The following is a 14,741-nucleotide window of genomic DNA, read 5'->3' as shown; positions in this document are numbered from 1 at the left end:
GGGAAATTCAATAAAATCAGGAAATTTTTATTCTGAATGTGTTTGATGTAAAAATATATATTTGTATGCCAACATATATGTGCATTAATGATAGTTTCACTTTTTTTAGAACATGATGGAATTTTTTAAAAGTGATAAATTGTTTTTGTTATGTTATAGGAAATCTTGTATACCAGAGAATTCATTCTAAAGCAGAGCATCAAAAGCCTGGAAGCAAGCATTCTGTTCCTCTACCAGGTAAAAGATACGTATTTCAAATGATAACCTTGAATGCCAAATTTATAAAAGATGTTATATGTTTCTGCAAAACATTCTAGAGCAATTCACTCCTGATCAGGTGCCTGAATCAGCCAAAGAAACATGCAGAAATTGGTTCTTTAAAATTGCTTCCATACGTGAACTGATTCCACGTTTCTACATGGAAACTGCCATCCTAAAGTCATACAGTTTTCTCACTCAAGGGTAAATAATTTAACTTATTTTTTCCATCTCACAACATTGAAAAACTGTGTGAACAAGGCTTTTTAAAATAGGTTGAAATGACTTGAATATTGGATGAGATTCGAGGCTAAAACTGTTCCAGTATTGATTCACTCTCTCGTGGAGGACAAACAGTTTCAAAATTCCCCATTAAGGTCAAAAAAGAAAGAAAAATCCTAAAATTTTCTGAGGAAAAAAATGTTTTTTTTTTTTCAAAAATGGCGGGAAAATTTATCGAATTTCGTTCCGGTTTTCTGGTTTTCTGATTTCCGGATAACGGGTTCTGTACTGTATATTACTTTTTTGTTTATATCAACTAGTGTTTTTAGATTTAAAAACTGTTAAGTATTGTTAAAAGTATTTTAAAAGTGAAACTTCTATTTAACGATTATCAGTTATTATCTTATTTATTTATTTATTGTGATTTAGTGACTTTATTAAACAGAGGTCTGACTGTATGTTATTTTTATTTTGAAAATTATTGAATACAAATTATTGAAAATTCATTATTTGAGACTTTTTATTACCTTATCTTATACTATATAACAAACTTCTTTGTCTGCAGTTTTTTAGTATAAACTTGTTTAATTGCAGGGAATATTCCAAAGCATTGATGCGCTTAACAAAGATGATAAGAGGAATTGGAGACCCATTAGCTGCTGCTTATGCTCGATGTTATCTATGTCGGGTATTTCTATATATCATGTCTTATAGAAACATACTTTTTTCTTAAATATAGTGTTCAAAATGTTGTCGAATTTTATTCTGATCTGAGTAATATTTCTGCATACACAACATGTAAAATCATAATCTATGATCTAGCAGGTTTTGTATAGCTTCATTTATAACAATGTATTTTAAAATTTGAATGAAGTGATATCCTCAATAATCGACACAAAGAATTAGAAGAGGAAAATCTTAATGAGGTAAAAGAGCAAAATTAATTAAACTCATTTAACATTAACTTCTAAACACTTCAAATAATAAAGTTTAATAGAAATTTAATGTTATGAAAATTTTTAAAACATTTTTAATGTCAAATGAATAAATAATTTAGTTTACGTAAAACCTATGTAACTTTTTAACTAAAGAACCAATTTATTTGATTTTGATCTCACGTGAGTCAGCCTAAAAAGTTATATTGGGAACAATACCTCAATTGTGTATGTTAGATGACATAAAAATTTCCCTTTTCTTCCTGTAAACCCCCAAGCATTCAAAGGGAAAGTAAGGAATCACTTCTCAAATGACAGGAAAACGCTTTCTTTTGTGTGAAAAAAGCCTGACATGTAAATGTTTTGATAGAAACGCTTTTTTGTTGTTGCTATAATTAATGATCTGTTAAACTTACAAAATATAGTAGATATTTATAATGCAAGACTTGATATGTGAGGCTTCACGTTGTGCTATACTAATCATTTCACATGTCAAACTTATCTGTTTAACATCACAATATGTGTATGTGTGCATATACAGGGGGTGGACAAAATAATGGAAAAACTTCTATACTGTCACATTTTTTTTTTTATATTTCTCAAGAAATGCTTACAGAATTATTTTATAAAATTAGAAGTGTTTAGATCATGTGATTTTTCATACTTATCCATGAAGTTTAAAGCTTTTAGTGCCTTGAGGGACCGACAAAAAGAAATTGCAAACGAAAAATAATGTTTTTGAACACCCTATGCCCAAAACATTTTTTTTAAATGTGTTATTTGTAACAATTATTTTGGTTATTATATACAATAATTGCACAAAATTTTGTAAGCCTAGATTAAATATTTATGGATATGTCGACATTTAAAAAAAAAAGAAAATATTTTTTTGTCTTGCATTTTTTTTTCTCCTATAGCTTTAAAAACATTCAATAAAATTGAGCAAACTTTTTAGAGCAATTTAAAATTAATTAAAAAATTTTTATTCTAAATTTGAAAAAATGTGATTGAAAATTGTACAATATATAAGTAATTAAAGTAGTTCTTTTATGTTATGCATGCTCGGAAAAAATCAAAAGAAAATTTTTTTTGTGAATCCTATTTAGCCACTAAGGAAAAAGTCCAATTTGAATATCCTAAAACTTTAAGAAGTTTTCAGCAATTTACTAAGTTGTTTTTATACTTTTTAAAAGAAGCTAAATATGATAAGGGATTTTCTGTAAATATTATTTTGTATCATAGAACCAAATTCAATAACAAATGATAATACCTGACAATAAACGTTCATACACCGAAATGTGGTTGTATAAGAAAAGAAAACTTGAGAAAGAAAAGATACTTTTTATTTTTTATAATCCCCGACAATGCCGGTGTCATTTGTAATTAATCTTGTTTATTAGAACAAAATGAAATTTGTGGAAAACCCCATATCATTTTGAAAAGTATGAAAACTAAAATTTCTTGAAACTTTTTAAATTTTAAAGATATTCAAATTGATTTTCTCTTATTAATTGCCAAATACGATTCACTACAAAAAAAAAGGGAGAATTTTTTTTTTTTAAATTTTCCGGTGCATGCGCGGTTTAAAGAAATTTCTCTCAAATTTTACCGCAATAAATTTGTAATTAATTTTAAATTGCTCCAAAAGTTTTCTTTTATTTTTGAATATTTTTAAAGTTAAAGCAAAAAAATTAGTTTTTCCATAAAAATATCCATATCTTCTTCATAAATATTTAACCTAGATTTTCGAAATTTTGTGCAATTATTGCATGTAATATCTGAAATAATTATTATAAATTTATTGCTGCATTTTTTGTCATAGGGTGATTAAAATTATTTTTTTTCAGTTTGTAATTATCGGTCCCTCAAACCTCTAAAAGCTTTCTGCCTCATTGAAAAGTATGAGAATTTAGCACAACTCCTTCTTGGTGTTGGGATTTTTTTTTCTGTCAGTGTACATGAAAAGCATGCATGAAAATCATCATTATTAATGTTTTAAAATAATTTTAAATACAAATACTTTAAACGCACTGAATTATACATTTGAATATTTGTTATTTAAAGGAAAAAAAAACTTTCCAGAGCATTGGATCTAAAAATTAAAATAAAAATTATTAATTTTGGTTTGTTTTAGAGATTGTAAAGCTAATGTGGCTTATAGAATTATGTTATATAGATCTTCTACTGTAATGTTTTCAAAATGTATTTTGCTTACATTATGTTTTCTCTTTAAGGTTGGTATGAGTGTGGCTCCAGAAGCTCATGAGCATTTGAGAAATAATTTCTGGGATTTTTTGATGATGTATCATCAGGTAAGAATACCATTTAACTTTTTTTAATCAACAGAAAATTATGTAATTTAAAGTTACAACAGTTTTATGAATTTTATTTATGTTATTCTCAATTGTTTTTTCATCTATGTGCTCTTAACATAATATATTATATTACATAATATTCCTTATAAACAACTGTAACATTTGCCATTCGGGATATTCATTATCATTTATATCAAATATTTTTATAATCTTTTACACCAATATTCACAAGTTACTTTTGAAAACAAAAGTTCATTTGATGTGATTAAAGCATCTTAAAAGTTATAAAATTCATAGCAATTTTTTTTAGTGAATGACAATATGAATTTATAATAGAGTAAATTTTTTTAGTTTTCCCTTTTGCACCTTCCATTTATCTGATGTGATTTTATATATTTATAGTAAACAGCTCAAAAATTGTTCGTTTATTACCGATCATGTCAAACATGACTGGGGTCTCATCCATATTTTTGAAAACTTAACTATTTGCTATCCAAGTCTTTTGGTAGTTTTTGTGATACTTTGGTTTTTTCATGTGGAACTAAATTTTTTCGAGCCGTAAATCGGCTACACCAACTCACAGTAGCCTTGAAATTTTCTCTCTCATGTGGATTGATCTTTGCCCATTTTAGAGCAAACAAGCGAGCACAGTTTTTTGTTACAATCAAGCCATTTTGCCGATTTTCCAAAACCCAGTTTTCTATATTGTCCTCTGACACCGGCCATTTTGTTAGTCCTGTACGCAATGTACACTTATCCTTAGGCGTATGCATTATTTTTTCTTCCATTCACGCACCAAGCTTTCCCCAATACCAAAATGTCTCGCCGCAGTTCGATTTCCATTTTCTTTCGCAAATTGAATTACTTTGCATTTAAATCCAGCACTGTGTTTGTTTCGTTTGATAGGAGCCATGTCTACTACTAAAAACTACGCTGAATTCTTAAAGCTTACTATGTTTCCTTTTCAAAGGCAGGGCATCAAATGGTGCGATAGGCAGAGGAGGAATTACATTTTGTCTCCTGATTTGTGGTATGCTTTTGAGACATACACAATAGACAGCATTCCAGATACCCCTCCCCCCCTTACTTCTGGAATGTGGGGAACAACATTCTTGCACACACCTGCACTGCTGAATACAACAATCTCTTTTCTCTGAATCACATTATTACTCTTTCAACTCTATCCTCACATACATGTCAAATTCAGTTCCTTTATTTTTGCAAAAGATAGGGAAAAAACTTTTTATTTACGATCTTGAAAGATGAGATATTGCACATGCACAATCCAAATTTTCGTACACGTTGAACAAAGAGTATATCTTAAAATTTTAAAAAAGTGTATTAGAAATTACGGGTACGCGTTATACGGCGGGGTGCGTTATGCGCCAGAATATATGGTATGTGCTATCGTCATCACTATTTCCAACAGTACGATTGTTGTACGCTAAGAAAATAATTTTTCTAAGAAATTAGATGTAATTTACTACCATTTATAGTGGACTTATTGTTTGGTCTTCAGGCAATCCACTATAGCAGAGTTTGTCTGCATTTCAAATATTAAGTCCTAATATCTTACTTTCAGTTGCAGAGCAAATTTGTCCAAGACACTTTGACGAAACAAAACTTGGATTTACCAGCATATCTTACTCTCTATCCACCTGCTCTTGACTGGATTCTTCAATGTGTTACATACAAAGCATCAGAAACAGTTTTAAGTCAAGTGTTGCACAATTCTAAAAATCAGTGCAATAGGTAATGTTTTTTTGTTTGTTTTGTTTTAATGTTAGAGCCGCGATGGCTCAGGGGATAGTGTGTTCGCCGTCCAATGAAGCGAACCAGATTCGAATCCCAGTCAATATGAATTCCGCAACCGACTTGCACCGACCACAGTGCTGACCTGAAATATCCTCAGTGGTAGACGGATCATGGGTTAGAGTCCCCTTGCCACCAGGCTAACCCTGGGAGGTTCTCGTGGTCTTCCTCTCTAAGTAATGCAAATGCGGGTTAACTCCATCAAAAAGTCCTCCAGGAAGGCAAATTTCTCACAATACTCGATCCAGGAGTTCCCTTGTCTTCTGGATTGGGTTCAAAATTAAAAGGCTTCAGAGTTGAACATTAGTAGTCGTAAACCCATAAAAATTAGGTCGGCTGTTCAACGATGGTTATAATAAAATAAAATAGGTAATGTTGATAGGAAGCAATTTATTTCTGTTATACCAACAATTCTTTTTTTTTTATATATCTAACACTATTATAAATTTAAAAGTTTTAAGTTTGAAAAATCATAAAGCATTTTAATTCTTTTCATATTTTTTTTTAATTTAAATTTTTAAAATTTTTTTAAATGTCACTTGTCTACACCAAAAAGTTATGAATTTATTTTTGGAACATAATAAAAAATTAATTTCTAAGATAAACAACTTAGTCTTTGTTATACATTGGATGAGTTAGATCTATTATGACTGTGTTAATTGAATAAACATCCGTTATGACCTGTTGAATTGAATAAACAGGTATTTTGACCTGTTGAATTGAATCAATATTTATGGAGTAAACAGCTTTTCAGAACTTGGACTCTTGAAAATATAAAATGGTTTAAAACTTTTGTGTTTAACTTCTGTTGTTTCGGAAACTATTCTTACGAGAAAACCATTTTCAATGTCTCTTTAGTGCTCTGTTGTTAAATTCAGTGATGGCTGCTTTTAAACCAGAATTCATTGCGAAACGTGCTACTGAACTCGTTGAAATAATGAAGGAATGTGATGATTCTGGCTTTCCAAAAGTATGTAAATTTCTTTTTTGTTGTATCAATCAATAGAATTCCCAAGTACAAAACCTTTAAAAAATGCTTAGAAAAAACTAATGTGTTCTCAGATAAAAATTCTGTAGTCATTGCAGAGCCAAAAAAACCTTTGTAGAAGGGAAAAACTTTACAAAACCTACTGGTCAGATATAGATAAAAAGAAACTTCATATAAACTGTTGCTTTGATTATGTTTATTTTATCTGTGTTTAGCTAAAGTTTCAGTAAATGTTTCTACTTTTATAAAAGCTGCAGGGAGATCTGTACAATACTACAGTTTCCTGAAATACTACAGTTTTCCTGAAGTTTTTGTTTTAAAGGTTTATGCAGAATTCTTTAAAATAATTTTTTTTATTTATGCAGTAACACTCAATTAATGCAGGGCTTATTTTACGAATAACTCAATTCAGTATTTAATTTAAAAATAGATTAAATACTTACCAAGCACTTAAACAAAAAAATATTGCACTCAAACAAAACAATTTCTGTAGACTTTTATGTATTTGATATATTCTATCAATCACGTTGATATATATCAGTCACTTTAAATTACCTTAAACTTTTGTATACTTTATTTATCTTTTGAAAACTGACAAGATATTTTTGATTGTAACGAAAAATAAAATAATTATTAAAAAAAAAACAAGTTTCCTTCTAGACTTTGCATATTTTTGAAGATTGTTTAAGATATTCTGAGTCATCTGTTAAAGGTACGCGTAACGTTGACACTTTCAAAGTATTCAAATAAGAATCAGTAGTTAAATAATCGGTTATTAAATATCATTAATTGAATGCCAGCTTAAAATGATAGAATAATTAAATGAAAGAATAGAATATTTAAATAGTTACCAACTATTCAATGATTATTGGTGGGAAACGGGCAGTTGCTAAGACACACAAATGCTGTTAGATAGTGTTGTTGGGTATCGGACTTTTTCCCAACAGTCAATAAAACTTCAGAGTAATTGACGCAGTAGTTGAACTGAGAAAGCAGAAAATTCTTGCGAAAATAAGCATTTATTAGAAGACTGTGGAACATGAATTACAAATGATTATGATGAAAAAGTTAACAGAACGTACTAAGCTTCACATAATCGAGACGCATGTCAAAGCATAGGCTCCACTTCTCAAAGAATCTTACATGACAAAAGCTTTAGAAACTAAGTTAAAGAGAGCCACTATTCTGGTCAATTCTCAGCCTTTAAACATCGAGATTCGACTGAATGGTAAGCTGCTGTACATCTTATATAATTATTGTACAAGTAAGTGAGAAGTTGAGTAGTAGCTGGTCTTTCCGTAAACATTGTCTCGCAAGTGTGGTTACGTTCCCACTCGCAATGAATGCCCAACATTGAACTTTTATTACATGACTTAATTAGAGATAAACAACTGGCATAGGCTCAGGCTTAATTGACGTAATTATCGATCATATTTCCAACAGGTAGGTCGCTAACTGGCTATGCAGATTGTTAGGATGCATCAATTATCTCTGAATTGGCATTTCTTTCAAAATAAAGCTACAACACCAGAAAAGTGATTTATTAAGAAATACAAATATTAAATAAAAGATTTTTTATAGATTTTTGTTTCAGTTAAATGATTTTGTAAAAAAATCTGCTTGGTTATTGCAAGTTATCGACAAAGTGAAGATTTTTCTCAAATTTATTTTCGGGAATATTAAGATTAAATTAGGAATGTTTGTTTTTTGCTAATTAAATGGAATTTTTTTTCTGTCATCAAAAAATCTAAAAGACTCTTTAAAAAAAAGAATAAAAAAAAGACTCTCCAGCAGAAAAAGTTTCAAGCTTTCTGCTAATTTAGCTGCATTGAAATAAAAAATCTATTAATTATTATCAATAAATTGTAAATAAAATTGTTGCTTTTTTTGAAATATTTTTTAACTGATGCAACTCAAAGCAGCAAATTATATTATTATTTTCCAACTTTTTGTAAGAACTATATTTTCTGCTTTAGAAATGAAATACATTTCAATATTAATGAATAATTTAACTCTATTATTTACCACTCTATATAAATTTATAAAAATTCTGCATAAAATATATTTGAAAATTCTGTTCAAATCTTAAAAAAAAGCACTGAGAGCTTAGGTGATTAAAGTACCCTTCCTTTTAATTAGGTACAATTAATTTAATTGTATCAGAGAAGGTAAAAAAAAACTTTAAAAAAGTCTTAGTCTTATTTTTAGACGAAAATGAAGGTTTCAGAGAATTTACAAAATTCTGCAGAAAACCTATAAAATAACTGCAGGCCATGTGAAGGTTTCACAAAAAAAACAAATTGTGCATAAAACCTTTACAAAAATTTGTACCATTAAAACCTGCTTTAAAAAACCTGCAGGTAATCTTTAAATTAACTTTTCGACAGCTGTATGAAGACTTTTTCCCCCCTAAAACATCCTTTAAAGAAATCTGTGAAATGAAGAGATTTTTTTAAACTTTTGTACAGAATTTTTTACTTATTAAAACCTTTTATTTTTACTTTTCTTTAGCACCTACTGTTTAGAACTCTTGGTTTGTGTTTAATTTCTGCAGATCCTCCGGAAAATGAAAAATTGCAATTGTTGAATGACATTTGGAAGATTGTGACAAAACTTAAAAATCCGGCTGTGAGTTAGAATTTTTATTCAATAATTATTTATTATTTTTATTGTTATTTTAAATCAAGGCTAGACCAAGAGTAAAGCAGCTGAGGCATTCGTCTGAGACCCCATTCTCCTATTTGGAGTTCCAGAGTTTTTTTTTTTCAATAGTTATTTTTATTATTTTTTGTATTATTGTAGACTTTTGTTTTGTCAAAATTCTTTATGTAGGCTTAAAACATATTTTTTATCAATGAATAAAATTTCAGATACCACTGTAGGCCACCTATATCAGTGATATTGTTTGGAAAGATTAAAGTAGGAATAGAAATAGCAGTTTTATTAAAAAAAATTTAGTATTCAGAAGTAAAACTCTCTATTCATATCAATTAAGAGACCTGCACTAGAAAACATAAAAATAAATGTTTTATACAAAAGCAAATGTGACATTTCTATTACACTGTCAGCATTTTTTTTAAACAAGTTAGAAAATTTAAATTTTTCTTTTTAAAAAAATTTGTTTTAGTATCACAAATTTGAAAACTTTGTTTTAAAGTTTATTTATATAAATAAATACCTAGGAAGGACATGTAAGAACCTATCGTAACCCCCCCCCCCAAAAAAAAAGGAATAATTTCTTTCGGTCCAAAAAATTTGAAAAGAAATTTATCAAATCCTAAAATAACTTTTTAAAAAGTTTATAATTGCAATTTAGTTTAAATAATAGTATTCATTTCCAAGATATTTAAAAGATCATCTTTAAAAGTGTGAAAATGAAAAAAAAAAAAAAAAAAAAAAACTAACAGAAAGATAGTTAAAACAGTGTTTTCATCATAGAAAAAAAATGGGTGAGAATTTCTCACCCTTTCTCAAAAACAGGGTGAGATTTGAAAAAATTATGTGAGATTTCTAAAAACTAAAAAAACACAAAAACTCTTGGAAAAAAAATCATTTCTTTAATTATAATACATACCTTTTTAATGTCTTCTATTTTTTAAAGCATTGAATATTTTTGGTGCATCATCATAGAAGATTTTGCCTTTACAAGGTATTTGTCCATCTTACATAAGTGCATAAAAAATTTGAGCGTCTTACATGAAGAAACCTTACCTACGATAAACACGTGGTTGCAGAGAAATGTGTTCCGAAAGGGGTTCTGTGGTTGTGTTTTGTTGTTCGAAAAGGTTCTGAACAATACTGGTAAGTAGGGAAACTAGATAATGGGGCAGATGTTGAAAATAATGAAAGATCCAGGAAGAAAAGTGAAACGGATTTTATTCTAAATGGCGTAATTCGAAGCTTTTTCCAAAATGCGAGAAATTCGTGAAGTTTGAAATTGATTTATAGAATGCGCGAATTTCTCGCGGTAATCATTTTTTTATGCGAGAAAAGAAAAAATATACGAGATTCTCGCGCTGTAATGAAAACACTGGTTAAAATATCATAAACTTTATTAATTCTACTAAATCAACGAATTGCATACTTAACAAATAGACTATTGCAAACCACATATTAAATTTGCAAGTATTAAAAGCATACTTATTTTTCTAATTAAATACTCTTAAGTATGGGTACTCAAATCTAGTTTTAAATAATAGGATTTATTCATTTGAAAATTCCGTAAATAATTCATTAGAAAATAGTTATTATATTTTTTTTTTAAAGATTTGATATGAAAAACATTTAAACTTTCTGGTACTTATTAAATTTAATTTTAATTACATTTAAGTTTTTCTTCATTATGCAGAAACCGTAATTGACACTTCTTAAGCCATGATAGCGGTATACAAAATCAGCCTATCATTTTTTTATGCAGAAATTAAATATATTCATTCATTTTTGAAGGTTACAATGAGAAGAATTTTACAAATGCGCCATTGTAAAATTATATTCCCAAGGTGTTAAATGCAACTAATATAAGTACACATATTAGCAGTATTTATATGAAATCAAAAATTGTATTAACACTAAACATACCAACACTTAATGTATATCTATTTCTACCCTAGCCGGTCAAAGGACCGGACTTAATGTTTCTTGACTGAATGTATGAAATGTGGATTTTGGAAAGAAATAAACTATAAAAACTGTATTATAATTAAACAAAATTGTATATTGCCAATTTTTACGTATTACAAACACAAAGAATAAGAATTTTTAATTCATTACTCAATGCATTTTTTACATATACAGGGTGTTTCTATTGTATATTTTATGCAAATATATTTCTTCTAATTATTATTATTTCTATAATTCTTATAATTATAAGAATTATAATTCTTATAATTAATATTATTTCTTCTAAGAACTTGTGCTGTCTTGATTGTTTCGACATCTAACAAGCTAACAGTTAGTTAGAAATGAAGTAAATCTATCAAAATAAATTACAAACTACTTACTATAACATTTAGTTTTTGTCACCTTTTCTTACACAAAAACACCAATCTAAAATTTTAGGTACTTTCTTGAAATTTGAACTCACAGTTGTTCTGATTGAACTAACTACGTAACAGTCTTTGCAGAAATGTGCAACTAATCGAATGCAATATGTGAACGCGCATTACATTGTATTTTCTGATCCCATAACCTTATAAAGCAATAAATTGTTCTCCCGGTCAAATGACCGGTTGTGGTAGAAATAGGTATACGACAAGTATTATTCAAAACAAACAAAATACAGAAAAAAAGTAATAGAAGATGAACTGTATATTATTGTTAGAAAAGGTTATGAAGTCAAATGTGCAAAAACGATAAGATGATAAGCGCATTTTCGATGCTAAAGTTCTTAAACGGTCATTTGACAGGTTATGGTTGGTTTAGTGTTAACGCAATCACGAAAATTATGAAGGGTATCGAAATTGTTTTAAAAAAGCATTGCTGAGTTAGGTAAGTGTAATTGTTAAAAGTGCCTCCAAGTACAAAATCAAATAAAGGAATGAATAACTCAACAAATTATTCTATTGTCAAACTAAATTGTATGTAATCTACAACCTGGTTAACATGATAATAATTCGATTTTTATCCCTACTGTGACTGCTTTACGAATTGTTCCACTTTAACGGATGTATTGTCTATTTATTTATAAAACAAGATTTATTTATTTTTTTAAATTTTATTTCTTCCACTTGTGTTGGTATAAATCTGTTTTTTCCTGGGTGCTTAAGTGGCATTATTTATATAGCTTTATTTTAACATTGAAAGCTACAGTTTCAATTATACTAAAGAGAGTATTGAATAATTTTTGTTATAAATGTGTTAATATATGAATTTTTTAAAAATTTTAATGTGTATTTTATTTTTTAGGATTATATGAGTTGTGCTGAAGTATGGATTGAATATATTGTCAAGCATTTCTCTGTAAGTACAGTAAATACAGTTAAACCTCACTGACCTTAGCATGAAATGCATGTTTGGTCCCGTGAGTCAGCAATCAATTATTGTTCTATTTTACATGTTTAACACGAAATTTTCAAGCATTATTTTACTGATTATCGCTTAACATTAAAGGAAACTGTATACAGCATAAATAATAAATAATTAGATATGTACTATAGTATGTTATAATACAGGGGTTTCCAACTTACATGAGGCCGGGGACCACAATTAAAAACACAAATCACATGGCGGGCCACAACTTTATCAAAATTTTGTGTAGGACTCTTTTATGTTTGAAGGAACATTAAATATTTCTGTCAGATTTTTACCAAGTTGTGCAAAACAAAAGTATTGAATTACAAATTAGAATAGGAAGTAGATTTTTGAAATATTAATAATAGTTTTAAAAATATAAAGTAAATAATAAAAATTCGGGCTGCAATTACTTTAATGTGCACCTATGTATTAAACAATTAATGTGCAACAGATATAAAATTGTTAAGATATAAAACTTTAAAAGGGTTGGTATTAAAACTTACACAGTAGCACGCAAAATATTCAATGAGAAAATTGAGGTATGTCTGCTGTAACCACCAGAGAATAGATATTTGCATTTTAAATTTAAAATTTACAAATATGGGTGTAAATATTTTCGTCCAAAAAGAGTGGTTTCAAGAAGTTAAATCAGAGAATTCCTTCGAGAAAATTTCAGGTACGCGCGTGCTAAATTATATTCACAAAATACAAAAAAAAATGAAATAAAAAGGAGCAACATACGCGATTATTTTCGTGTTTGAATAAATATTTTCTTGGATGCAAAACCTGAGAAATAAATTTTTTTGCACCGTTGGTATGTTAAATTTCACAGAAACGAAGAAATTAGGTTTTTATTAACAAGAAAAGTATTTTAAACCCATATATATTTGTTACGAAAATTATTCGCAAAGCAATGACACCTAATATATTTTAGTTCTCGGGCCTCAAAAAAAGGCCTCGCGAGCCAGAAGCGGCCCCTGGGCCGCCAGTTGGAAACCCCTGTTATAATATAATACCTGACCGTGTTATTGTATTATTGTTATGAATGATGAATAAAATCTTAATTATTCATTTTGAGGAATGCTATTTCTATTTTTCTTCCTTTGTTAGATGGGCAAATAAGATAGGTTAATGAAGTAGTTATAATTCTAAAGCTTATTTTAATTTGTTTAGTTCATAGTAGAATTATTTGCATACATTAATGTAGTACGTAACATGTATTAATAGTATGAAACAAATTGTTTTCATGATGTATCGGATAAAACAAAATTCGGTTAGCATGAAATAATTATGATAGTCCCTCCGATTTCGCATTAACGAGGGTAGACTGTTTTTCCCTTCATATTTCAATGTAGACGATTTTTGCTTTCTTTTAAATCAGTTGTTTCTATTGGCAAAAACATACATTTTTAAAATGCTTTTGCTATTTTGTTGAATACAGTCGAACTTTGTTGAGCCAAAATTGGCGGGACTATCATAGTTATTTTATGTTAACCAGATTCCATCTTATCAATACATCATGAAAACAATTCATACTTATTATGCGCTACTTCTTAAGGGAGAAAATGAAATAACATTCCTTAAAATGAATATTTGACATTTCATTCAGATGCTTATTATCTGTGTTGTGTGTGTCCAGTTTCCTTTCATGGCATATAACTAAACTCATAATGTATGACTTACATTAATAAGAAACACATATTTATTTTATCTCACTTAAATATCTTTTTTTCATTTTTTCTCTCTCATTTTTCAGTTGCAAAATTTTCTTTTAAAAATTATTCATCAATCAGTCAAACCTAATAGAGACCTGTTTTCATTGCAACCATTATCAGCACTGTTAATGTTTTCTATCATAAGTTCTATGTAAATTATCACAAGTCCTTTCACATTGCACAAAAGATTTTGCAGTTAATTCTTTTGGAATTTTTTTCCTAGGCAGCATTGTGTGATTGTAGAATATGACAATCGACGAATGCTGTATTTAGTTAAATCGCTTTTTCCATTTAGTCCATAGCATACCTGCCAAGTCTCCTGTTTTATAATGAAGACTATTTTCGTATTTTACGACTATCTCCTGTTTACCGGTATACTCTCAAATTTCTCCGTATTTGTTGAAGAAATTTTTAAAAAAACTTGGCGATAAAATATCTGGTGATGGCTAAAATACTTCTCTTATTCCTCAACAGATTGTGCTAT

The 14,741-nt window shown here is 28.6% G+C and overlaps 1 protein-coding gene across 3 annotated transcripts in view; it reads left to right on the top strand.

Annotated features, from left to right (window-relative positions):
• Positions 1-14,741, top strand: part of LOC107439581 (VPS35 endosomal protein-sorting factor-like) — a 50,115-nt gene that overhangs the window by 13,258 nt on the left and 22,116 nt on the right. For all 3 annotated transcript variants that reach the window (XM_043052609.3, XM_071180441.2, XM_043052611.3), the window contains exons 8-15: positions 160-237; positions 318-462; positions 1,075-1,168; positions 3,650-3,727; positions 5,313-5,482; positions 6,401-6,512; positions 9,042-9,158; positions 12,435-12,488. In XM_043052609.3, the coding sequence (XP_042908543.1) occupies positions 160-237; positions 318-462; positions 1,075-1,168; positions 3,650-3,727; positions 5,313-5,482; positions 6,401-6,512; positions 9,042-9,158; positions 12,435-12,488 (848 nt within the window). The remainder of the gene's footprint in view (positions 1-159; positions 238-317; positions 463-1,074; positions 1,169-3,649; positions 3,728-5,312; positions 5,483-6,400; positions 6,513-9,041; positions 9,159-12,434; positions 12,489-14,741) is intronic.

This window comes from Parasteatoda tepidariorum, chromosome 1, assembly GCF_982258835.1.
Source record: "Parasteatoda tepidariorum strain Cologne lab strain chromosome 1, Ptep-v5.0, whole genome shotgun sequence".
NCBI classification, from domain to species: Eukaryota; Metazoa; Arthropoda; class Arachnida; order Araneae; family Theridiidae; genus Parasteatoda; species Parasteatoda tepidariorum.
Note: the sequence above shows the minus strand (reverse complement) of the source record. Positions and strands in the feature narration are given on the sequence as shown.